The 27,439-nt window shown below is 37.1% G+C and overlaps 1 protein-coding gene across 1 annotated transcript; it reads left to right on the top strand.

The window, feature by feature from the left end:
* Positions 1-1,754: 1,754 nt before the first annotated feature.
* On the top strand, positions 1,755-17,537 carry RSL24D1 (ribosomal L24 domain containing 1). Its single transcript, XM_054451947.1, has 6 exons — positions 1,755-2,035; positions 6,032-6,145; positions 7,814-7,886; positions 13,445-13,508; positions 15,456-15,541; positions 16,624-17,537. Exons 1-6 carry the CDS (start codon positions 1,955-1,957, stop codon positions 16,695-16,697), a joined length of 492 nt encoding a protein of 163 aa, XP_054307922.1. The 5' UTR covers positions 1,755-1,954; the 3' UTR covers positions 16,698-17,537.
* Positions 17,538-27,439: the final 9,902 nt, after the last annotated feature.

Genomic DNA, 27,439 nt, shown 5'->3' with positions numbered 1-27,439 from the left:
TGAGGTGTCCCCAGCCATATGGAACTGTGAGTCCATTAAACCTCTTTCCTGTATAAGTTGCCCAGTCTAGGGTATGTCTTTATCAGCAGCATGAAAACTAATAGAAAGGGAGAGGAGGTAAACCCAGTTATTCAAAAAATGACAATAATTTAAATATTTGGGCAGTGGCACATTAATAAATAAAATGATGAAACCGAGTCCAGAAATGGAGCCATAGATGTGACATTATGAGTGAGTGGGGGAAAGGATGCTTTATCAACATACAGCACTGAGGGAAAGACACTGGAGTCCTATATCATTTATACTTAAATTCCAGACGAGTTGAAAATTCAAATGCAAAAAAATGAAACTACAAAACATAAGAGAAAACATTTTGAAAAACAATTTTGGAGTGAGAAGTACAGTTTAAAGGAAAGTACCAAATCCAAAATCATAAAAAATTGGATAAATCTGAATATATAAACAACATATTTCTGCATGGAAAAATACCATGAGCAAAGCTTAAAACATTGATAGGGAAATAATTTCTAAATGCATGTCAGCAAAGGACTAACCTTAACGTGTAAAGTGCTGTTGAAAATCAACGAAAGAATAGAAAACTACGTAGGACCTGAACAGGCAATTCACAGAAAAAAGTTGAAAAACATTGTGAAAGATTCTTAACATCATTTGTAATTAAGTTCAAGTTGAAATAATAATAAGATAAATTTTCATCTCAGGTTGGCAAAGATCACTTTTCACAGCGGTGTAGTGAAACAGACATCTTATTTGTTGATGCTGAGTGTTAATTGGTAAAAACTTCTGGAAGGCAATTTAGTATTATCTGCCAAATTTTAAAACTATATATCTATATCCAGCTCCTCTGATCCAGCAGTTCTACATAAACCCTCTCTTGAAAAAGCGTACCAATAAAGATACTTATTATATCAAAAGATAAGAATGCCCATCGATTAGTAACCAATTAAAATACTTTCATACAATGGCATATATATATGAAAAAGAATGTTAAATACCCTTTTACAGTAAAATATGTATCAAATGCCTATTATGTGCCAGGGACTATTCTAGATACTGGGATGCGGTTGTAAACCAAACGAACTGAAATCCCTGCCCCTCATGGAGCTCACATTCCAATGAAGGGAGACAAGGTAACAGCAAGATGCAGAAAAGAGTAAATAGCATATTAACTAGTATTATAAAGAAGAGGACGTAGAGACAAGCAAACACACAAATATACATGTTTGCCTACGCACAGAAAAGCTCTGGCAGGTAAAAAATGGAACTGTTTTGCCCCTGGGGAGGAAGACCGCAGGTCTAGGTAGGGAGTCGTAGTTTCCGGCGAAAATATTTGTTTACTACATATGTATATTAATTAAAATGGGGGGGAGGCGGATAACACGATTTTATATTAAAAAAATTGCTGGTAAAGTCCTTGGAGCATCAGCTACTCAACCGTTTTCATTGCAATGTTCGAAGCAACGCTGGATTGCAGGGTCTTCGCCGCTTATACCCTGCAAATCACTGTGGGACGAAAATCGAGGGCTGGTCTAAGGCAGGCAGCAGACAAATGAGTTAAGAGAGTGCTCTCGAGAGCACTCCGAGGCGAAGCACAAATCAAAGATACATAATACGTGCATAAATGCCGACACACAGAGAGAAAAAACTAGGCGCTGTGAGAGCAAGTTCACAAGGTGGCGCAGAACCACATTTCCCCAAAGTAACAGCGAACAGGTCTAGTCTGCAGCTCTGCGCCTGCGTCAAACGGCAGCGCTTTTGACCACACGACCGCCGGAGGCACAGTCGTGTTCGCATCTGGTCTAACAGACCCGCGAGAACGAAGGACGCTTGCCTTTTTCCGGTCGGGGAAGAGGGAAGAAGGTAACTTCCGGTGACGGGGTTGCATCACTTCCTCTCAAGCTTGGCGTTTGTTTGGTGGGTCCCACGCCGGATCAACATGCGTATCGAGAAGTGTTATTTCTGTTCGGGGCCCATCTATCCTGGACACGGCATGATGTTCGTCCGCAACGATTGCAAGGTGAGGCGGTCGACACCAGTCCTTACTTCAGCCTAGCTCCCGTGGTTCCTGGGCGCGGCGGCTCGGTGCCGGGTGCTTCTGCGTCTGCCGTGTTTGGCCCGGTTTTCTCCCGTTGTTCCCCTGGGAGGGTGGCTTAACTGGGTCTCCGTTCTCAACGTTCCGCTTCGGGAGTTTCTCCTTTCCCGTCTTCCGAGCGGCGCTGGCCACCAGGCCACCCTTGGGTGGCGTTGGCAGCGAGGAGTTTCGGGAGCGATCCCAGCTAGCGCCTACCAGGAATCTTAGATGTCTGTGAGGGCTGTTTGGCCACTCATGTACGTGGGCCACGTTCTTGAATCCAGTAAACTTTGTTGAGTGTATACCCTGTCAGGCATTGTACTAAGGTCCATACTAAAGTGTAGAGGTTGATGGAAATGTTCCGTATTGCTTAATGGTAGAGTTATGTATTAAGTTACTGCAGGTGAGTTGGGGAGGGTCCTGTACGGAAAGACTCAGCATGGAGGTGATATTTATCTTGGATCCTGAATTTTGCGGAAGAAAGCGGAGGGGGGCCTTCTAAGTGGAAGGAAAGTGAACATTTTGAGAAAAGGCAGAGAGCGGAGCAAATACATTTGTCTGAGGAAGTGACTGGATTGTAAATGATGATAGAGCCTTGGGCGTAGGGCCACAAGTATAATAAGTCTGTAAACGTAAATAATAAATATGAGTCCTAGTTGTGAAAGACGTTTTGAATGGTACATGAATTTATCCTGTCATTACAGAATGAATCCCGTTCCTCTCTTTCTCAGAGAAACACATTGTTTCTCAGAATTTGATCTCTTACGTTTGCTTCTGAATTACTGGGCGTTTACAGATTCCTGGTTTTCACCAAATCTATTGAGTTGGAATCTTTGGGGGAGGGGAAGAGGGTCTAAGAATCTGTATATTAAGGTAAATTTGACATGCTAAATAATTACAAGTCTGACTTCATCACCTTATATCTCTGTAACAGATCAAAGATATTGACCTCATTAATTAGATCCAGGGGATTCAGCTGAAAGTGAGGGACCAAAGCTATGTTTGATAACGTAAAAGAACCTAGAAGATTTTGAATACTTGCTCTCAGGAACATGATAAGTTAAAAAAAATGAACCAAAAGGTTGCCAGGTTGGGGTCTAATTCAGAGTAGGCAGTATGGTTTTATACATGATCTCGTTACGATTTTGTGATTTTCGTCCAGGATGCTTGTCGGCTGGATATTGGAATTAGAACAACAGATCGTGAGAACTGTCAAGACCTGGGTATTGATTTGGTAGACACAGTGGAAATTAAGTTGATGAAGAATAAGGACAGTGTAGAGTTGGTTGGGAGTCACCAGTGGATCCAGAAGAGTTGTTGGAGGAAATAAAAGAGGGCCTGAAGCACTAACAAAGAACAAGTATCTAATCTTTTTTTATTCTTGATTTCCAAACCTAAATCTCTTGAGCTCCAAATCGGAATTTTCCATTGGATGTACCTAACAGTAGGTACAGTGGGCCTACTGAAAGAGCATTCCTTAGTACCTCAGATCTTTTTGCTCTGTGAGTTAATACCACTCTTAAGTGCCCGGATAGTTTTGCTAGAAACATGAGAGTCATCTGAATCTTTTCACCTTTTATATCTAGTTATCAAGTCTTACCTATCCTGCCTCTGCAAAGATAGTGGTGGCTTTGCCTTCTTTCTACTTTCCTGTCCTAGTTCAGATTAGGCTCTTACCACTTTTATAGCCTCTTATCTAGTCTTTTTTTTTTTTTTTTTTTTTTTTTTGAGACAGGGTCTCACTGTCTATTGCCCAGGCTGGAGTGCAGTGGTGTGATCATGGCTCTCTGCAGCCTCAGTCTCCTGGACTTAAGCAGTCCTCCCTCCTCAGCATCCTGAGTAGCTGGGACTACAGGTGTGCACCACCATGCCCAACATTAAAAAAAATTTTTGTAGAGACGGGGAGATTAACATTGTGTGTGTGTGTGTGTGTGTATGTGTGTGTGTGTGTGTGTATATAGGTGTGTAGAGACAGGGGCTTGCTATGTTTCCCAGGCTTTAACTAGTCTTTCTGCCTTTATTCTCTTAGTTTCTAGACTGTTTTTAATAGAAACTTCACCTTTTACTCTTCTTAGGCATAAATGGGTTCAGGGTAGAATTAATGCTAATTCTCCATATTTGCACATACTTTGCAAACAGGGAAAATACAGTCTTAATGAGGGCTTAATAAACGTTGAATTAGTGGAATAAGAAAGGTTTGAAGAACTTTGAGTCCAAGGTATGGGGCATCATTTGTTAGCATGTTAGCATTTGGGGGACTAAATTAAAAGAGAAACTTGAAACCATAAAGCTTTGCCTGACACATAAGCCGTCCACCTCTTACCCCACCACAGATTTAACCACTTCCTCATATGTGTTTACATATTACATTATACATGATTATAGCTTTATCCCATTGTTTATATCCTAGTCAGATCTTGATCTTTCTTGATTGCAAAGTGAGATTATCACATTGCTAGACTAAGCTTCTCAAGGTAGAGTACCAAATTTTAATTGTTCTTGTGTCCTTAGCACTAGTACAACATCAGGCACATAGATGCTCTTTATTTGCTGATTGAATCTCCTTTGCACCTCCTCTGGTTCCAGGTCTCTTTAGATCCTTCATTGTGCCTTTCAGGTAATACCTATTAGATAAGGAACCAAGTAGATTCCTCATTGGGTCTATTTGGAATTGAGAGGAGCCAAAACAAGTTTAGTCCTCCCATTAGATAAATAGTAGAAAAAGGAATTTGCCTAAGGGTTATCTAGTAGATATTAAATGTGGAAGGCTTTTGCTTAAAAAAGTAATAGTATTTTGGGCTGCAAATACTCAATTGAAATATAATTCATTTCACAATGATTTTCATATATTCATTTTCTATTTATGATTTTATAGTAGGCTACTCCAGGAGACTAGTAGTTCTTATATTTTCTAGTCTATTTGAAATGAACTCAAGGATATAGACATGCTTTCACTCTAGTCTCTTAGGAGAAAGCTCTGTAGGAGGTATGGGCTTGGATCAGATTAAACTAATAGCAACAGTTTCTAAGAAAACTGTCCTGCTGTGTGTAGTGACCTATTTGGAAGTTCCCTATAGGGCAACATATATAAAAGGTGAAAAGTATTGTGATTTGTGATACATACACAGGCTTATTTAGTTTGAAGTGTTTGTACTGTTTATTTTGACCTATTTAATTATCTGTCATACCTTTTAGGTGTGATAATTCAACTTAATTTTCTTTACCAAGATCCACAAACCCCAAATAATTACTTTTTCTCTTCCCATTTCCTCCAGGGCATACACAAATTGCAGTGTGTTCTAAGGCATTACAAAGTAACAAAATAATACTGTTAGATTTATAAAATGAGTCCTAATAAGCCATTTCAGAAACATGTTGAAGCGTCAAGTTGTAAGTTAGCACTATTAAAGGATTAAATCCTTTAGGATGAAGGTGGAGAGTTAAAGTAGTAAAGAATCTTGCTAGCAGATCTATGAGTAAGTCAAAAACAAATCTGTTGTATCACCAGTTTTAGTTGCTTTTGAAATTATTTTGTGCTTTCAACAAGGAAGATGGAAAGACTCAAAGGAGATTTCAGAATGGTTGTTTGATACTTTTATCCCCATTGAGGTATAGAGACAGTGAATTTTGAAAATTATCCTGAATTAAGAAAGGACTTAAATAAATGACTTTACTTAAAACCGTTCCCTTTATTTGAAATAATTTTACTGTTATTCTATATAAATGATTAGTAATTTAAAATAATATTTTCAGGGCCCCTTAGCCTTTGCTTGGGATGATGTTTGATAGTCAAAAAATAGTTGTTTCCATTTAATCTGATATTTCTTACACATTTCTAAATGGCAGTTTAGAAGGGAAAGTATTTTTTGTCTAGTAGGGGTAACGTCTTATGCTAGAAAAGTTTTTAATGTTGACTTCTCAATATTTTAACTTTTCTTGTAGGTGTTCAGATTTTGCAAATCTAAATGTCATAAAAACTTTAAAAAGAGGCGCAATCCTCGCAAAGTTAGGTGGACCAAAGCATTCCGGAAAGCAGCTGGTAAAGAGCTTACAGTGGTGAGTATGGTTAGCTATCAATATAGTTTTTACACGTTTCATAGTTTTAGTATTTGAAGGGTGTATGTCATCTAATGAATCATAACAAGGCCTCCTATAACATGATTAATAAGTGCCTTATTTGTATTTGGCTGTGGAAATAATCTCATTCTCATATGATCCTTAAAACTGTAATTCTGTGGAGCTACTATTTTTAGCTCTTGCAGACAAAGAGGAAAATCACTTAAATGGCTTGGGATGAAGTTGGGAATTGCTGCTGAAAGATTTTGAGATGAAGTTAAGAGATAAAGGATTTCTGAACAGCAGTCAAGGCTCAGGTGAAGTTTATAATAGACTCATTTATCAGTTTCTGGATTTCCTTAGCAGGATTTTGTATCTGAGAGCAGAGAAATTAGTAGTGTTGGTGTGAGGAGAACTAGAGAGAAGTCAGGGGGAAAGAGGATTTAATGGAGTGAGCCTCCATCATTATATTGTTATATTGAATTGATAAAAGGATATTTTGAAGCTGTCCACGTTCAGTCCCTGCAAAGGAAGGAGATGAAAATGCAGTACAGGCTACCTTTGAGGGAGGAAGATCTTTTAAACTGTCGCCTCTGTCCATGGCCTCCTTTACCCACCAAACCTATGACCCCTTTCCCACCTTTTTATTGCTAAAGGGCAGTATCTACAAGCATTTTCCATGAAGCCCTTTCCTGACCTCCTTAATACCAGAGCTTTGCAATGAATATAAAGACTATTGTTTGACCAGATGCAAGGCCAAATCATAATTACTGTCACAAAAATAATTTTCATTCTGGATGAGAAGAAGCATAGCAGCCCAAATGTAAGTGGCAACTGCCTGAGGAAAGACTGCCAGTTACAGTCATTTACTGATTGCCATTTACCTTGTGGTTGAGGTTATTATGATCTGAATAAAGGTGTGTATATATAAAAGAAATAGTAGCTAAATCCACAGGTAGTGCTGTTTTATATGCCTGTCAGATAGATTTGAGAACCAAGAAATACCTGTAGCTTTTCCAAAATTGTTTTGTGTGTTTTAAGATTAAAAGGATCATTAACTGTAAAAATACCAGCCACTAGCAATGGTAACCATGTTTGGAGGGGATCTGAAGAAATGTAGGGCCTGACTTTTATTTTGCAGAGTAGCACCTCATTTATTTGAAGATATATGTAGTTTTCATACCTTTTTGCTATAACATAGATATTTAGGTTGAACCCATGAAATTTTCTCTCTCTTTTTTTTTTCATCTCCTACAGGAAGGACATGGAATTCTTGATGTTGACTTTTTTTGATCTGTAAAAAATGGCAGTTTCATATGGTTCAACATAATTCAAAATTTTCTGGCTTTGAATCTTATCTGGGAATGGGACATTGGGAAGGTTTTTTAGTTCGTAATCCTGATAATTGTTATATGCCCTTCTGAGGGATGGGGGTGTTACTGTCTCTTCCTTTCTCTTTGAGAATCACTAGTATATAGAGAGATGTTTCAATAGGGAGGTGTGTAAAGGAGAAAAAGTTTGAAAACTTATATTCTCTAAGATCACCCTGAGGGGTGAATCTAGTTGTATGTTCATTCAGAACACTTACGAAAAGAAGACATTTTAAGAAATATTTCCTTTCTACCTTTCTTAAAACCTTATTTTTATCTCCTCTGTTCCCTCTTACAGGATAATTCATTTGAATTTGAAAAACGTAGAAATGAACCTATCAAATACCAGCGAGAGCTATGGAATAAAACTAGTAAGTCACAAAGAAATACCAGTAATTTTGAGGAGAGACTGGTTTGGGATAATACTATAACTTTAAGTGTCAGTTTGTTGTTTAAATATTGAATTTTCTGTTTATCATTCCTTGGCTTTTATTATTTTATCCTCATTTTAATGGTTCTGTTGTAGTCATATCTTTCATTTTTTTTTTTTTTTTGCAATTGGCTGGTGTGTTCATTTTAAAATAATGTAATTATTAACTTTGGTACTACTTGAAGTGCCCACACAGAGATGTAAAAACATAAAAATGGCTGAAAAAAATAGAGACAGAAAATACTGTTTTAGGGTGAGTGTGGGACAGTTAAAATACACACAAAACCTAACACACTTTACATGTTTAGACCATGTAGTTTAGGATATAAACTTGTATTCTGTATACCTTATAAACTTCAGTTGTTCTTAAAAAGTGTAGTGCTTAAGGTCATCATTACAAATGTTCTGAGAGAATTTCTAAGTGTTTGACTTAGGTAAAAAATGAAGTTATAATCTTCTGAAATTCAAAGCAATAATATCTAGTTTTTGTTTTTTTTGGTTTTGTTTTGTTTTGTTTTGTTTTCCCTGAAATAGGCAGAGACTTTAATGAAAAAAGTCTCATATGTAGAAAAAGTTAATCCCTTGAGCTAGCTTGTAGATTCTACCACATTTGTGTATGTTTGGATGTTTGGGACCCTTGGCCCTGCCTTTTTTTTTTTTTTTTTTTTTTTTTTTTGAGTTGGAAAGTCTAGCTTTGTCCCACCGGCTGGAGTGCAGTGGCGCAATCTTGGCTCACTGCAATCACTACCTCCCAGGTTCAAGCAATTCTCCTGCCTCAGCCTCCCAGGTAGCTGGGATTACAGGCACATGCCACTATACCTGGCTAATTTTTGTATTTTTAATAGACAGGGTTTCGCCATGTTGGCCAGGGTGGCCTTGAACTCCTGACCTCAAGTGATCCTCCCACCTTGGCCTCCCAAAGTGCTGGGATTACAGGCATGAGCCACCATGCCTGGCACCGGCCCTGCCTTTTCTTCCTATGGCTACCTTTATGCAGCCTGTAGCTATTTCTAGTATTGGGTGTGGGGTGATGTGGTTTGTTAACCAGAGTCTGTAAGGCTTAGAATTCCACAAACATTATTACTCTGCTGATGGATTATAGGCAGGGCATCCCTTTCTGTACTCCAGTCAGTCATGAGACTTCAGGGGAAGAACTGTAAATTTGTGGACTTTTGTAGTAGTATTTACACCTTCTAAACCAGGGGCATCCAATCTTTGGCTTCCCTGGGCCACATTGGAAGAAGAATTGTCTTCGGGCACACATAAAATACACTAACACTAATGACAGCTGATGAGCTAAGGGAAAAAAAATTGCAAAAAAATCTCTTTATGTTTTAAGAAAGTTTACCAATTTATATTGGGCTATGGGTTGGTCAACCTTGTTCTAAAGCTTTGTTTACCCTGGACCATGTGGAGAAACTGGAGTTTAGATTTGGAATTGCCTTTTCTATGCTTAGTCCTAATTATTGTACCCTTTGGGTCTCCCCCAGCCCCTTTTAAAAAAATAAGGTCGTTTCCTTCTGCTTTATAATTAGAGGAGGAGTTAATTTCTGAAAAGCAGTTGATTTTTATTGGGTTTATTTGGTAAGGAAGTAACACTTATTCAAACTCAAGGATTTCTAAAGAGATTAACTTACAGGATTCTTGAATTGATTTCAAAAGGCACCCTTATCACGACATTATTGGAAAGTCCTGAAGCATTTCTTTTTTTTTGAGATGGGAGTCTTGCTCTGTCACCTGGGCTGGAGTGCAGTGGTGCGATCTCGGCTCATTGCAATCTCTGCCTCCTGGGTTCAAGCAATTTTCCTGCCTCAGCCTCCCGAGTAGCTGGGACTACAGGCACACGCCGCCACGCCCGGCTAATTTTTTTTGTATTTTATTAGAGACGGGGTTTCACCATGTTTCCCAGGCTGGTGGTGAACTTCTGAGCTCAGGCAATCCGCCCGCCTCGGCCTCCCAAAGTGCTGGGATTACAGGCGTGAGCCACCGCACTCGGCCAGTCCTGAGGCATTTCTGGACTTCATTCGGTTTTATTTCATTTTGACCTTTGTTGTTGTTGTTATTACTTGAAGACAGCAGCTCCAGATCATTTTTACATATTTTGTAACTACTTTTACTTAGTGGGTATTTAGGTTGTTGTTGAAAAGAGGTGCATATCCAGTTTTAGCGATACGTGAATAATCAGTTCCATGGTCCTCCATGCTGGTGTCATGTTATTTACATTGCTTGAGAGAAATACTGCTGTGTTCTGTATGACTTCACATACTGTAATGGTAATGTTCTCTGCAGTTCTTAATTTATTTTAATTCAGTGCACATTTATTAAGCACTGCCTGTGGCATACAAAGATGAACAGGTCACACACAGTCTCTGCCCTCTTGGTGCACTTACTGAGTACTCCTATTTTATTGTTTCTGTTAGGTTTTATTACAGAGTCTCATTCTCTTGCCCCCCACATTTATACATCTGTAAATTCTGTAAGAAGCATTGCTCTATTGATTTTTTTTCCTGCACTGATTCTGCTTTCCTTTTTACTGGGATCCTAAAAATAGATTTTCCTAAGAAGATCTGCTAAGTGTACAGTATGAGTGCTAGGTATATAGTATGAGAATCTTTGGAATTTAAGATTGTTTCCTGGTGTTTTATACAATTAATAAAAGTTGTTTTCAGTAGTGTTCCAGAAAAATATATTATTCTTCTAAGAGATTTATTGATTCTCCACACCCCTCATATTTCAGTATCATTTTGTCTACAAACTAATCTGTTGACAAGAGTTGTATATTCATTACTTACATTATCAAATTATGTGAGGATATGGATTAAACAACCTTTATTAAGTTACTGATGTCTGTAGAAACAGTAGTATGTTAGAATTTCAAAAATACCAGGAAAAATAGTTTGCACTTTGTCCCTCATGGCTGTCTGTGTTGCAGGTGAATTTTTAATGTCTGTCAGATTTTTTTTTATTTTTTATTTGAACTTTTTACATATTTTATTTTTGTTGAACTTTTTAAAATCTTAATAGCTTTTGGGGTACAAGTGGTTTTTTTGGTTACATGGATTAATTGTAGGTTGTCAGAATCAGATTTTAGTGCATCCATCACCTGAGTAGTGCACATTGTACCCAATCTGTAGTTTTTACCCCTTACCCCACCCCACTGCCCCTTCTGAGTCCCCATAGTCCATTATACCACTCTGTATGCCTTTGCATGCCCATAGCTTAGCCCCTACTTACAAGTGAGAACATACAGTGTTAGCTTTTCTATTCCTGGGTTACTTCATTTAGAATAGTGGCCTCCAGTTCCATCCAAGTTGCTGCAAAAGACATTATTTCGTTCCTTTTTTTGGGTGAGTACTATTCTATCATGTATAAATACCACATTTTCTTTACCCACTTGTTGTTCGATGGGCACTTAGGTTGGTTCCATATCTTTGCAGTTGTGAATTGTACAGTTAGATGCTTCTTAGGTTCAAAATATTTCAATATTCTGGAATATTTGGAAATACAGCATATTATTCTTCGGAAAGGATCGTCCTGCCACTTGTGTTTATTTCCCTTCTAAATAAGTTTAAAATGTGGAAATGCTTTTGAGTACTAGAACTTGTCCTTATTTTTGCTGAAAGACAAAGAAAAAAAGTTACATGTCCAGCATATTATTAATTCTGAGCTACAGCATATGCAGATTTATAGTTGACATTTTCTTAGAGTTATTTATACAAACATTGCTTTACTTTAATACTAGAGGTCTCAAAGATTGTCCTGGTGGTTTTTGTTAAAATGTAGATTCAGATATAGTAGGTTTGTGTGGGGCCTGAAATCCTTCATTTCTAACAAGCTCCCAAATGATGCCACTGTTACTGGTCCCAGGCTACATTTTAAAAGTTTTTATTTTGACCTAATTTCAGATTACAGAAAAGTTGCAGGAGTAGAGTTCTCTGATATCCTTCATCCAGACTCCCTGAATGTTAACATTTTGTTAAATTAATTTTTTCTCTGTCTCTCTTCTTTCTCCCTTTCTCCCTTTAGTGTATATTTTTCTGAACTGTTTAAGCATGCAAAATACTTCTTGATCCCTAGTTTAATATGTATTTCCAGAAATAAGAGCATTCTCTTACATAACCACACTGCAATTATTAAAATCAAGAAATTAGCATTGATAGACTATTATTACCTAATCTTAGTCCTATTCATATTTCTCCAATTGTCCCAGTAATATCCTTTATAGCAAAATTTGTAAGAATAGTACATGTCATGTCTCTTTAATCTCTTGTAATCTGGAACATTTCCTGAGTTTGTCTTTATATTTCATGATATTGACAGTTTAGAACAATATGGGCCAGGCGTTTGGTATAAAATTTCTTAACTGGATTGTTTGGTGTTTCCTTCAGATTAGGTTTAGATAATGCACATTTGGCAAGAGCACCAGAGATTTGATGCCGAGTTTTTTCAGTGTGTTTTGTCCGGAGACACAAGCTGTCCATTAGTTCCATTACTAGCAGTGTTAACTTTGATCATTTGGTTAAGGTGGTGTCTGCCAGGTTTTTCCACTGAAGAGTTACTGTTTTACTCTTTTTAATTAATAAGTATACTTTTGGGAGATATTTTAAGACTATATAAATATCTTATTATTCTTTAGATCTACAGACTACACTTTAAAGAGCTAGATCAGAAGTGTCTGAGCTACTGAGCACTTGAAATGTGGCCAGTATAAATTGCGTTGTGCTGTAAATGTGAAATGAATGCTGGATTTTGAAGACTTAATATGAAAACAGGGATAAAGTATTTCACTAATAATTTTATATAGATTGCATATTGAATGACAGTATTTTGGAAATTTGGGTTAAATAAAATGTATCATTAAATTTCCTCCTGTTCCTTTTTACTTTAAAAAATATGGCTACTAGAAAATTTAAAATTTCGTATGTGGTTTGTCTTTCATTGGAGAGTACTGATAGAGATTTTAGAGCATAGTTGGACTCAGCCCCCTTTTAGCCAACACTCCTGTAGACATTTTCTAAAACAGTTGGATTTTTGTGGTCGAGAACTTATTAGTATTGATTGTTTGGTTCATTCTGCCAATATCATGTGCTGACCATATCCCAGGCACTTTTAAGTGTTCATAACCAGAAAGATGCTGTCTTTATTCATGGAAATTACAAGTTAAGAATGCGATTAGTTGTCAATAGTCCAAGTTCTCTTTATAGTAAAATTTGAAAAGCATTGGATTGGTTTAAAGTGGAAGGAAAATTTAACAGCAGTAGAGACTTTTGTCAGATAAAAATTAGAGAAATGATACTTGTGAAAGAGAATGTTGAGAGTCATGATGGCCATGAGTATATACCTTCTTCAGCTTTTTGAGTAGGGATCCTTTTTGTAATAATTTTTTTCATGTAAATTCATTTCTAAATCAGAATAATAAAGAAGTGTTTGTTAATGCATTTGTTGATCATACCGCCTGAATGTGCATACATTTGCTAACTCTTATGAATTTTTTTGTAGTTGATGCAATGAAGAGAGTTGAAGAGATCAAACAGAAGCGCCAAGCTAAATTTATAATGAACAGGTATGAGTATTTGTGTGGAGTAACTTTTGGAAAATAATTACTAGTAGATATTTAGAGGCATTAGTATTTTTTTTTAATTTTTTATTTTGACATAACTTCAGACTTACCAAAAACTTCAAGGAATAATATGAAGAACTCTTGTATATTCTGCTAGCATTTTACATTTACTTTATCTTTGTCACAATGTATTGAAGACATAATGCTTTTTCCTTCTAAGTATACTTGTGTATGTAACCTAAAAATAAGAACATTCTCTTAAATAAACACAGTGTGGTTATCTGTCAGGAAATTAACATTGATGTAATACTATTATATGAGCTATAAACCTTATTTAGACCTCATCAGTTATTCTGATTACACCCATAGCAACACAAAGTCCTTCATATTTCTTCAGGCTCCTTTAATCTGGACAGTTTCTCATCTTTATTTTACATGACATTGATAGTTTTGAAGACTATAGGTCAAGTTATTGTATAGCATGTTCTTCAGTTTGGGTTTGTCTGATATCTTTCTCATTAGATTTTGGCTAGGCACCTTTGGCAGGGATGTCTCAGAAATGATGGCGTATCCTTCTCATGCATCATATCGGGAAGCACATGATGTCACCTTGCTGGTGATGTTAACTTTGATCACTTGATTAAGGTGATGTCTGTCAGGTTTCTCCACTGGAAGATTACTATTTTGTTTTCCTTATAATCAGTACATATCTTGGGGGAGATACATAGAGATTCAATAAAAAGCCTATTACTCCTCAAACTTGTACCTACTGGTTTTGGTTTTCATTAGAGCCTTGCCTGAATCACTTACTACTATTGTTGTGATTGTTGCCAAATGGTGGTTTTTCTAATTCCATCATTTCTTCTACATTTTTTGGTTTTCTCATGTAAGAAAGAGCTTTCCCTTTTCCATCAATTTCAAGATTTATTCCTTTATTCATATTACATCTGTGGTATTCATGGGTTCTTATGGTATACATTGGGTTATAATTCTTTATTGTCATTATTTATTTTGATGTTCTAAGTGGCCCAAATTTGGCCTGTGGGAGTTCCTTCAGGCAGACTGTCATGTCATTTTGACAATTCTCCTCATTCTTTGAGTGCATTCATGTTTTATAGCTAACAAGATGTTTCCTCTTCCCCAGCTTGGAATCAGCTATTTTTTTCAGAGCAGGACCATTAGCTTTTAAATTAATTGCTATGGAATATGTCATGGAAAAGAAGCACGTGCCAGCAGCTTTCTGGCTTAAAAATTTTAAAGCATTTCACAAAAATGTTTGAAAACTAGTCTGTTAGCATTTCTATTGAATATCATGTGTTTTGTGCTCTTGTAATTACCCAATAGTTTTTTAAAAATTATATAACAGAGACTTACCTATTTGAGGAGAAAAGATCTAGGCACTGTAACAGTTAAAGGTTGTTTTATGTAGTAGAGCACTACTTCTTTTCATGAATCACATCCTTCATTTACTCAGCAATTATGTATTGAGCTCTCATTTTGTGCCAGTCTAGGTACAAAGAATGAATGAACGAACAAGTGTTGTGGTAGGGTAGGAATCCTATTTCGAGCTAATTACGAACTAAAAAACCACTTTGAGTTTGAATTGTTAGGGAAGAAAAGGTACATTTGTGAGGGCTTAACAGGTGACCTTACCTTAGATTTGGGAATAAATGTAAGGTATATATCTCTTTTAGGTTAAGTTCACCACTTGCCATTTGGGAATAATGTGAGAGAACTGAGAGGCTCTGTTCACTTGGTGTTGATGCTCCTGCTGGATGGGGGCGTTGTGGGGAGAAGAAAGGGGAGTGAACAGAAGGGCAGCCATCATGTTTCCATTCCCCATCTGTGGGGCTAACTTAAGTAACAAAATTTAGAAGCTGTATTGTGAATTGATGCCTCTTAAAGCAGTATTAGTAACTGAAATTTTGGCTTTAATGTGTTTTGTTGCAGATTGAAGAAAAATAAAGAGCTACAGAAAGTTCAGGATATCAAAGAAGTCAAGCAAAACATCCATCTTATCCGAGCCCCTCTTGCCGGTGAGTACTACTTTGCACATCTAGATTTTTGTGGTCTGTGTATTTGGGTGCCAACTAACTTTGAGTATTTTTTCCTTTAAATATTATCTTTCATAGTAAATTTATGATATGATTTAGTCTATAAAAATGTAATTTATTCAGTGTATTTCCCAGTTGCAGTCAATCTATTTATATGGTGTTTCTTTTTTCCCTTCACTGAATTCTATGTTCCATGTCCCCCCAAGTTATGCAAAATGATTTGAGTAATAATTTTGTAGATGATTTTTGTCTTGCACTTGTATTGATTAAAGGACAATATTTTTTATTAGTGGTTCTCAAACTTTGGTTGGCATCAGAATTACCAACTTGGGGAACTTAGTATATAAATACATAGGCCCAGGCTCTTTGAGTCTGGGCCACTGTTCAGTAACATTGCAGATGATTCTGATACTAAAATTTGGACTACTGCTTCTTTTGCTCAGCTAACACCAGTACAGTCTCTTATGCAATTTACTTATGTAGATCACTTAAAGGGAAAGAAATCTTAGTAAAGGTCAAATTCTGTAATCACATGTTGAGTACATTTGTGTAAATCTACTTGTATTATTTTTGTACCAAATTTTATTAAAATAGACAAAATTCTGGAGCATTTGTTTCACATATACGTGATAACAAACTGATAGTCAGAAAGCACCAGAAATGAACCATTGTTACCTAATTTTTTAGGTAATCCTCTTTGAGGTAGATAGAACAGTGTTAAGAGCAGGCACCTTGGATCCAGGTGGCTGAGGTTCACATGCCAGTGCTTTGACTTACATGACTTTCTAGTTGAGTGACCTTCAGCAAGTTAATCTGTCTTTAAGCCTCAGTTTTCTCATATATAAAATGGGGGTTGTTATGAGGGTGAAATGAGCAAATGTATGTAGAATGTTTATTTGATGCATGGCATATCATAAGACCTATGTTAGTTTAGCTACTATTAAATTTCTTAGGAGTGGCTAATGTTACTTGAAAACATGCAAGATCCTTTATAAAGTGTTGATGTGAATTCTGTAAGGTCACATTGAATTAAGTTGTTTATTTTTTACTTATTTTTATTAAAGGCAAAGGGAAGCAGCTGGAAGAGAAAATGGTACAGCAGTTACAAGAGGATGTGGACATGGAAGATGCTCCTTAAAAATCTCTGTAACCATTTCTTTTATGTACATTTGAAAATGCCCTTTGGATACTTGGAACTGCTAAATTATTTTATTTTTTACATAAGGTCACTTAAATGAAAAGCGATTAAAATACATCTTTCCTACATTGCCATCTACATAATATCAGATATTACGGATGTTAGATTGCATCTCAGTGTTAAATCTTTACTGATAGATGTACTTAAGTAAATCATGAAAATTCTACTTATAGAAGTGAATTGTGGACGTAAAATGGTTGTGCTATTTGGATAATGGCACTAGGCAGCATTTGTATAGTAACTAATGGCAAAAATTCATGGCTAGTGATGTATAAAATAAAATATTCTTTGCAGTAAAATAAAATATTCCCTTTGTTAATGTTATGGAAGGGGGGATACAAAAAGGAACTAACAATTTGTAAGGCAGTGTGAGATATTATTTTTATTTTAGTATTTCCTGTTTTGGTTTATTTGCATCTTAGAAGAGCATACTGACATTGTTTGATGAAGCCTAATTATGCTGGACTGTTTTGACCTGGTTTAACCCTTCTGATAGGTAGTTGTGGATGTTGGGGATGAGAACTGAATAATCTTTTCCTGGAGTGACACTACACTCTAGAATTTCCACTTTGGAGAATACTCAGTTCTAACTTGTGATTCCTGGTAGAACAAACTTTATTTTTCTAGCCCAGCAATGATCTAGAAGCAGAGGAATCCCAGCGCCTTTTAAAAGTTATTATGTGGTTTTCTTTTAAAAAGCTCCTGTTTTTGGAAAGTAGAATTTATGGGTACAACATATGTTCATTATTTGTACATAAAATAAAACCATTTAAAAAGTAATGCTGATATTTATTAATTAAAGGCACTGAACAAAGATATGAAATACTGATTACCTGGAAGAAGAAATCTTCCCCCACACATCCCATTTAAGTAGGAGATACATTTAATTAAAGAGAAATAGATACTTAATACTTAATGTTTCTGTGTTTTTACATTGTTTACAGTTTTAAGTATGTTAAATACATTAAGTAACTATCAGTTTGCATAATGGTTTTTTAGGGTAGAGTTTAAAATCACTAATTCTTAAGCCTTACATAATTATAAAGTAATGGCTCATTTTTTGTTTCAGTATTAGATAGGAAAACTAAGGCTGTAGACCAATCCCTGGACCAAGTGTTAGGAGACCTGAGTTCCAGTGTGGTTTTGCCTGGGTATTCTTATTTGTAAACAATATTATTGATTGAAGATTAGGGGAAATGATACATGTGAGGAAAGACATTTGTAAAATTTCTTGAGTTTTTACTACATACCATATTCATTTTTTAAAGAAAGAAACATTTTAAAAGTTACATTTTATTAGGAAACAAGTGTCCTACCTTGCCAGCAAAGGAGCAAGCTGTCCTTGCAACCATCAATTTGGGGGAAATTGGGCTGAATTGAAGAGCTGATGTTGCATCTTAAGTTTAGCATCCAAACAGTTCTCTTCCTTGTCATGATTTCATAGTATTTTGAGAACCCAGATCTCATTATAAACTATATGGATACAAATGCCATAATTTTTTTTTTTCATCCCACCATAACCCTCTAAGCTTGTTTGGATCACTTCCCATGAAAATGTTGCCTGAGAAGTTGTTATGGTATAATACTTTTAGGCTACCTTGTTTTAGCTTGTTTGGTAGAGGCCTGTGCTGAGTAGCTAGCAGTGAAACAAAGCATAATGTTTACTACAGGGAACTTTTGTTTTTTGAGACAGGGTCTGGCTGTGTTGCACAGACTGGAGTGCAGTGGCATGATCTTGGCTTACTGCAACCCCTGCTTTCCTGGCTAAAGTCATCCTCCCACCTCAGCCTCCCAAGTAGCTGGTACTAAGGCTTGCACCACCTTGCCTGGTTGATTTTTGTCTTATTTTTTTTTTTCTTAGAGACAGGGTTTCACCATTTTGCCCAGGTTGGAACAATACAGGATTGGAAATCATGGGAAGGAATATCCTTAACACGTATACCTTACAATACCTTGTAAGAATACAGAAAAACTATTTTTGAAAATTCTTATTTTTAAAAATAGAAACCTTAGGAAGTTTATCTTGTAGATAAACTTCTGTATCTATAAAAGTCTGAGAAGAGTTTAGAAGAGTAAGTTTAGAAGAGTTTGAGAAGATTGGCTTATTTCACAGTATCTCATGAAGTAGATAGCATTATTCCCATTTAAATATATAGGTAGAAAAATTTGAGGACTAGGTAACTTGTTCCTTTACCACACAACTAGAATATCAAGGTGTTAGTGATTTGTGTTTATACAAGTCTGTTTCCCTGCATTTATGTAGGATTTTATCCAGAGCCTTGTGTATCAAGTCTTCACAAGTCCAGATAACAGCTAAGAGAGTGACACTCAACTTGACTGTGACTTGGTTTCTTCATCTGAAAAATGAAGATAATAATAGAGCCAACTCTGGAATTCTTTGCAAGGATTCAGTCAGTTAATATGTAAAATACTTAAAGGTCACCACCATAGTAAGCTAGTGTTAAAATGTTAGCTATTAGGATTGGTTGTGTGTGGCCACACAAAACAACAGCAATGAGATTCGGCTTGGGAGAAAGGTGGAGAGTGTTAAGGTTTGGGGATAGCTGTGGCTAAATTGAGTGAAGTCCACTTAATCAACAAAAACAGGGACATGTATGGTTTAAAACGTCAATTTTAGCCTTTAAGTCAGCCAGAAAGTTCTGTTACTAAGAAGAGCATCTCATTGCCTCAGCATTTTCTGTTGTGAAGACTGGGAAGGGGAAATACATTTTTGGTTCCTCTTAGTTTGAAAAAATGAATAGTTTTCGCGTAATCTTAAGGGATAATTTAAGTGACATAAGGGAAGTTATTTTTCCCTCTGCCCTTTAATTTACATTTTAAATGGAGATCTGGAAAAAGACATCAGACTTTAATTGCTCACAGCTTAATGTAAATTCTAATATCCAATGAAGAGTTTTGTGTAAAAGTTAACATGGCAGCTTGCTGAATTGTGTTGAAAAGACAAGGGGAAAAACATCAACATTAAAAACTTAAAAACTAAATTTCAAGGACTCTGGAAGGATTTCCCAGTCTATATTCCTTGATTAATATGTTGTAGGATTGAACAGGAGATCCACAAATTGTACCTTGCATGTCTTCATGTTTATATGAATCGTTTCTATAAAAGGGGAAATTACCTCTTTTGAAGAATGTATTCCTTATGCTAAATAAGAGTCTACCTTCTGGTGCTATAGGATGACCTCTGATTTAAGCTCTCCCGTTTCAGTCTTAATCAATTGAAGCTAGCATGTGGGAGAGGTGATTCTTCTGCCACATAATCTTCCCTGGGGTACCAGTTACCTGGCCTTTTTCCTTAGCCTCTGATTGATTCTGTGTCTCCCTATGATCCTGCTAATAAGTTCCTTTTTATCAAAGTTTGCAGCCCAAAATCTTAACTGGAAGGCATCCTCCAACATATCCAGGTAATGCATTTCTATCATAATTTCCAAGAGTACAGGGACTGTTTCTTTCTTATCCCAGGCGTGTGTTGGGTACCAGGACCATAGAAGGTGCTCAGTCAATGTCAACTACATGGAAAATGAGTGTGTAGCCATATGCTAGGTTTACATTGGTCTATTTTAAAAATAACCAGTAATTTGAAAGATACAAAGAATAACAACAGAGAGATATACCAAGAACAGAAGCAGCCTGTGTGACTCTGACATTAATGAAATCTGCTGTTGGGAAGGCTTGCTGGGGAGCGGTGCTGGCTTTAGGGTTACATACCTGATTTTGCTGCTTAGATCATTATCGGATGGTAGTAAAACAAAGCTGCATTTCTGGGTCTGGCTGGAGCATTCACATGTCGAAGAATCCCAGGAAAGACAGCATGAGCTGTTTTTTTGGCAAGTTTCTTAAAGAACTTTTGTCTGGAACTTGCTTTGTTGATGGAAATAGTCCTTTACTTCAATAGCCAGAGTATAAAATTAGAAATAAGGAGAACGAATTAGGGAGAATCTGTTGAAACAGATTTTTTTCTTCAAGACAAAAATATAGGACATTGGCTCCTTAGTATTGTAAGAAACTCCTTGTTTTCAGAATGCCAACTGTTACATACTTGTTTTGTTTAGTGTACTATATTTTAGAAAGTGTCTATACATTTGGTTTGACACCAAGCCGTGGAATCTTAAGAGGAACACCAGTGAGAATGCTATTCTAATCAGTTGCCCCATACAGTTTCTTAGTCTGTACTTCATGATTTTGTCACGTATTTCCTTTTCTGGTATCAGAAAATGCAATGCAGGCAGCAAGCAACTATTAAAGGCAGTTCACCTGATGAAAAGGGTATGCCATCCCAAAGCAGATGAGGATACAAAAGGCTTGTTCATGCTGTGTTAAGCTACAGTTGCATACAATCCTATCCCCTGAGTTTTTCTTCACTATTCTCAGATTCTTCATGCTGCCAGAACACAAGAGCTAGAAGCCTTTTGACTCTGTAGAGATACAATTTCTCCATTTCTAGAAGACACAAGAATTACCAGAAGATGCATTAAAAAAATATACAATGGAAATAGCACGGTGGCTCACGCCTGTAATCCCAGTGCTTTGAGACGCAAAGGTGGAAGGGCCACTTGAGGCCAGGAGTTCAAGGCAAAGCTTGGGCAACATAGAACCTGACTCTTAAAAAAAAAAATAGCCAGGCACCGTGGCACATGCCTGTAGTCCTAGCTACTTGGGAGCCTGAGGCAGGAGAATTGCTTGAACCCAGGAGATTAAGGCTTCAGTGAACTATGACTGTGCCACTGCACTCCAGCCTGGGTGACAACAGAGAGACATTGTCTGCCCCCAACCCCCCAAAAAAAGTGTAGGGAGAAAGCATCTCAAAAGATAAAGTATCTAGGTCACAACTTCTTAGTGCCTTTTATTACACATTTGCAAACAGGATATAGTACCCCCTAGTCCCAGAGTTGTGAGATTCCAGTGACAGAGCAATAATTAAGGCCAGGTACATTGCATATATTGTCTCCCAATATCAACAACCCCTCAAGTTGGCCCTTCTTATTGTGCAGATGAGAAACAGGAAAGTTAGAGAAATTGAATAACTTGATCTATGTCACTAACAACTAGCAGAGCTTAGATTCAAGCATGGTCTGTCACTAGCCGATATCCTAAACAGCATCTAGCATGGGGCCTGCGTGGCACATAGTTGGTCCTCAATATACGTTTTTTATTCGTTGGAGGAAAAAAATCTAGCAGTAAAAGAAAATGTCTTGGGGAAATGATGGATTTTATGGAGTAGTTTAATTTTTCTTGTGACAAGAATGGATACTTTTTCTTACTATTTCTTTCAGGACTGACAGGATATCATTTGAGGTTAAGTATAATTAAGACAGCAAGTTTAATGAAATGATGAATTTTGAAATTTACCGTTCTTAAAAAAATTAGTACAGCAATGACATTAATTCTAGTATAATTGTTGGAGGAACTGTCTTACAGTCAGCGCTGAAATGCCTGCTAATCTTGTTATCAAATAAGAATTCTAAATTTTATCAATGCCCACTTTATGAGCAATTTCAGCATTAATTAGATTTAAAAATGTTTATTGTGTGTCCGCTATGTGCGAGGCATTGCTTGCCTCATTTAGCAACAAAATAATTAGTTCATGTTATATTTGAGAAATTTGAATCATAGGGAAGTGTATTCTAGTTATAGTTCATGTCTTTTAGGACCGTTTAAATCTATAGTTATTTATTGCACTTGTGCCAGTTTTCAAGTTCTCCAAATTGTTGAGATTATTGCCAATAAGAATATTGTCTTTGTTCCAGGGCATGAAAGTTTGGATGCTAAGTGTCAGGGTTCATCTAAGGTGAGAAGTAGGCTTTGAAGTTGCCTGATGTGTTACTTGATTTCTTCTTTAAAAAAAAATTAATTTTATTTTTTTTAGAGACAGGGTCTAGCTCTGTTACCCAGGCTGGAATGCAGTGGTGCAGTCTCAGCTCACTGTAAACTCAAACTGCCGGGCTCGAGCAATCCTCCTGCCTTATCCTCCCGACTACTAGTGTGCCATTTGAATTGTCTTTCTAACAACTGATGTGGCAAAGAATCTCAGATGATGTTCTCTCATTGCACCACAGAAATGACAATATTTCATCCCCACTGTTAGTTATATGGACTCACAGAAATAAAGTTTACCTTACTGAACAAGTTTTCTTTCTTTGAGTTGAGAAGTCTCCATTGGAGATTAGGTATCCAGGAAGATTTGGGTCAAAGCAGCAGAGGATGAGCTACAGTAGCATTGAGAGAGAGGCCTCAAATCTGATTGCATATTAGAATTATCTGGGGCAGGTTTATAATTACCAGTGCCTGGGCCTCTCCCAGAAGAATTAAATGAAAATCGCTGGGATTGGGGCCCAGGTGCTGGTATTTTTAAAAAGCCACCAGGTGATTCTAATGTGTTCCCAAGGTTCAGAACTACTGATCTATGTAATAGCTGGAATTTCTTAGTTTAGGCAATTAATGTAAAGGTGTTTTCAAATAGTGCCTTTTCAAGAGGCATGTTGTGAAACACTGTATTTCTTTATGTTATCAAGTGGCTCACCAAAATAATGGGAACATTTTTAGATTGATGCTTGGATAACTACAGTAGCAGTTACATAATTTTCCAAATACCTAATATGACTGCATTCTGATAGTTAGCTGGATGTTCCTTGAGCTGTAAAACAGGGTACAAAGACAATCATTTTCATTTTTTATTGGAGTTTGATTAATATTCTCTCTGGGTCGATGTGACCTTGGAATTAAACAGTGAGGACTGCGTGGTCCATTTGCCAGGATCTACATATTTTATCTTAAATTCTCCCAATTATGAAGGCCTGGCTAAGACTTCTGCTTGGATCCTAAATGAGGCACTCATCATAATCTTGCCCTTCCATTGGTGCATGGTTTATCACACACACACAGTTTTAAAGTTAGTTTTAAAACTCACCTAACTTTAAAAGGAGGTGAAGAGGGCATATGCAGGGAAGACATTGGGGTTTTTATTCCAAGATAAGTGAGTTGTACCATCTGTGGTCAGGAATAGCAGAAAGTGGAATATTACTTGAAGCATTTTATCAGAACCTCTTTGCTACAGTTTGGATGTTTGTTCCCTCCAAAGCTCATGTTGAAATTTGATTGCCATTGTAATAGTATTGAGACACAGGGTCTTTAACAGGTGATTAGGCCATGAAGGCTCCACCCTTGTGGGTGGGTCTAACGCCTTTAAAAAATGGCTCTGGGAGTGGGCTCTGTCTCTGCCATGCGCTTTCTTGCCCTTTGCTTTTCTGCCATGGAATGCTGCAGCTAGAAGGCCCTCACCAGATGCGAGCCCCTCAGCCTTGGACTTCCAGCTTCCAGAACTGTAAGAAACAAATTTATTTTCCTTGTAAATTACCCAGTCTCAGGTAGTCTGTTTAGCAGCGGCAAACGGACTAAGACATTCTACCATCAGATTTGTGTTTCCCCAATGACATTGGAGTTCAAGTTCCATTAGTGAGATATGGACAGGTACAGTGTGTTAGTGCGGATGAACTATTCAGTCTCATTTTGGAGGGTTTCCATCATAAAACACAAATGATTTAGTCAAAGCAGCATCTTCTGAATTTCTTAGCTGACTTGTAAAAACAGATAAACCACTTTCTGTCTTTATTATTTTCCTCCCAGGAGGGAGCTCTACAGTCATGAGGGTAGTAAATAAGTATTACTTTTTAAAGAAGCTCTGGAGCTATGGGGATTTAATAAATAGTTCATTGCTTCCCTATCTCCACCAAAATTTCTTCACTCTTAACTGCAGCCTTGAGACCCAAGTGTTCGGGTTTGAACTTTTTTTTTTTCTTTTTTCTTTTGAGATACAGCCTCACTCTTGCCCAGGTTGGAATGCAGTGGCACGATCTCGACTCATTGCAACCTCTGCCTCCTGGGTTCAAGTGATTCTCCTGCCTCAGCCTCCCGAGTATAGCTGGGACTACAAGCTCCTGCCACCACCTGCCCAGCTAATTTTTGTATTTTCAGTAGAGATGGGGTTTCACCATGTTGCTCAGGCTGGTCTTGAACTCCTAGGCTCAAGTGATTCACCCACCTCAATCTCCCAAAGTGCTGGGATTACAGGCATGACACTGCTCCTATCTAGGTTTTGGACTTTCAATCTACCTCTTCTTAATACCCTTCCCTCTTCTCTAAAAGCAAGATATATTTATAGCCTATTTATTACTTTGGGATCAACTTCAAATGTTTATTTTTGGATAAGATGAGTGAGTTACAAAACTAGCAACCTGCAAAGTGTTTGAAAGTTTAACTGCTATTTTTTCACTTATCCATTCACCCATTCAATAAATATTATTGAGGTGCTGCTATGTGCCAGGCACTTCTAGACATGGTGGGGATGTTATAGTAAATGGAACAGATGGCAATCCTTGCACTCATGGAATAGTGAGGGACAGAAAGTCACAGAGGCTGACACCAATCACAAATGGAAAATGATACAAGGTGTGTCAAGGGTTTTAAAAGAAAAATGACACAAAAAATATACAAAAACTTGACTCAGAAATCCTACTTAAGAAATAGATCCTAAGGAAATAATTATGTGCCCAAATATGCACATACAAAAATATTCACTATATTTTTAGCACAACATTGAAAAGAAGAACCGGTTAAATAAAGTTAAGGACTGATTAAGGGCTAGTTAAATTAGATGCTGCAGTCATGTTTCTAATGACATAGATGCTTACAATACATTAAATGAAAATTGCTGGTTTCAAAATTGTATGATATGATTCCTCTAAAAGAGTGGTTTTCAAGCAGGAGTGATTTTTTGCCTCTGAGGGGCCATTTGTGAATGTCTGGAGACACTTTAGGTTGTTACAAGCAGTGTGGAGGTTGGTGCTCCTGGCCTTTAGTGATTAGCAGTCAGGCATGCCACTGAATATCCTGCAATGCACAGGACAGCCCCCTACCACAAGTAATTATTTGGCTCAAAATGTTAGTAGTACTGAGATTTAGGAATCCTGCTTTTAAACAATTACAAATACCATTGCAAGGACAAATATTTTCTGAATAAATAGCATTATGGATGTTTTAAATGTTATTTTTCTTTGCGTGTTAATTCAGATGTTGCCTTAAGTGAGAAGTACTGACTTTGTAATTAAAAACAAAAACTATTTTAAAAAGTGGTGCTAAATTTTTGGACCTATCTCAGCCTGAGAAGGTTTTTTTCTAAAAAGGTTCGGGCATTTTTTTCTTTTCCTACTGCTCTCCTTACGTGTGCATACCTCATTGCCTGTATCTGTGATGCCTCTATTTGGATGGAAACTGGGTTATGCCTGGGCCTGGTTTACTCCCATAACATGGGTTGCTGTACTTGCCCACTTAATTGTGAGCTCTATCCATCCAGGAAAGTAATGTGTTCCTTATTTTGAATAGCGTGTTCTTAGAAGTTCATGGGTTCTAATTGAAGGAAGCTAGAGGGACTCCTTCCATCCTTCAGCAAGGGTCCCCAAAGATAGGCAGGGTGCCCAGAGAATGCCTCAACTGCTGAGAACTCCACCCTTTCAGGTCCAATGCAGGCTCATCTCCAGAAAAGCTGGGGTAGAGTTGTCTCACTGTTTGGGTTGGAATATTGTGATTTCTAGGAGTCAAAATGCACTTGCTAATTTAGCTATCTGCTCTTTATAAGACCCTCATGGAAATAAAGATTAGCCATAAAATACCTTTAATGAGCTTCCACATTTTATCTGCAAGGAACCCAGGGCCGGTGGCATTACACTGGTTTGTAGAAGACTCCTGTGGTGTCTACAGAAACTTTCTCTGGTGAATATCTAGAATTTCCATTACTTTGAATGTGTACATGTTATTAATCAAGGAACTAATCATCCCCATTCTCTTTGATTGAAAGTCACATTACCTTGGAAGGACAAGGTGTTATCAAATGGGCAAGGCAGATCATATGTTTTCTTTTACTGGACTCCTTATTTTTCCAATTACAGCCTGTGTATCCTGTGCTAGAGAGCCTCTTGAAATTAACTTAATTTACTATCACACTTGTAACATACCCATTTATTTGGGCCTGTGAATGTGTGTGCACTCCATTTGATTACATCTAATGTTCTCCCTAAATAAAGAGTACAATTAATTCATTAGAGGATGGTTTGTTTCCAGGGGTAAGTGCCAGTTTATGATGATTCCATCAACACTTGCACCACATTAATTTATTTCCAATTTAATCAGTGTTTAAATTGAACTGGGATCAGGCAGAACAAAACACATGGTTTTGCATAATTATAATGGAGCAAATGGAAATAGTCATAGCACTTCAGCAGTAGAAACCTCACTGCAGAAGCACAGATGGGTTAGGAGATGTTGATTAGAAAAGATGTCTAGGAATAAATCCTCTGTAAGCACTGTATTAAAATCCAAATGCCTGCAGGACAAGTGACTTTGCATTAATTACTTAAAAATTTCTTATTCTGGGTACAGCTCTCTGTAGAAATCCTACAGATTGAGTAAACTGTGGAGGCACTCCTTTTCATGCTCCATTTAAGTTAAATTATTAGGTGGTTCAGAAAGTTGTTTCTTCCCAGACTTGTCTAGGTAGTAAGTTCAATATTTAGCAATTACCCCTTTGTGCTTCTTGAACCTTCTCCAAGCCAGTGTCGTTGAAGGACAGATTTGCCATGTGGGAAGGTGGGCTACCTTTGAAAACAGATTTT

The sequence above is a fragment of the Pongo pygmaeus genome, chromosome 16, assembly GCF_028885625.2.
Source record: "Pongo pygmaeus isolate AG05252 chromosome 16, NHGRI_mPonPyg2-v2.0_pri, whole genome shotgun sequence".
Classification (NCBI taxonomy): domain Eukaryota; kingdom Metazoa; phylum Chordata; class Mammalia; order Primates; family Hominidae; genus Pongo; species Pongo pygmaeus.
This window is presented reverse-complemented; position numbering and strand designations above follow the sequence as displayed.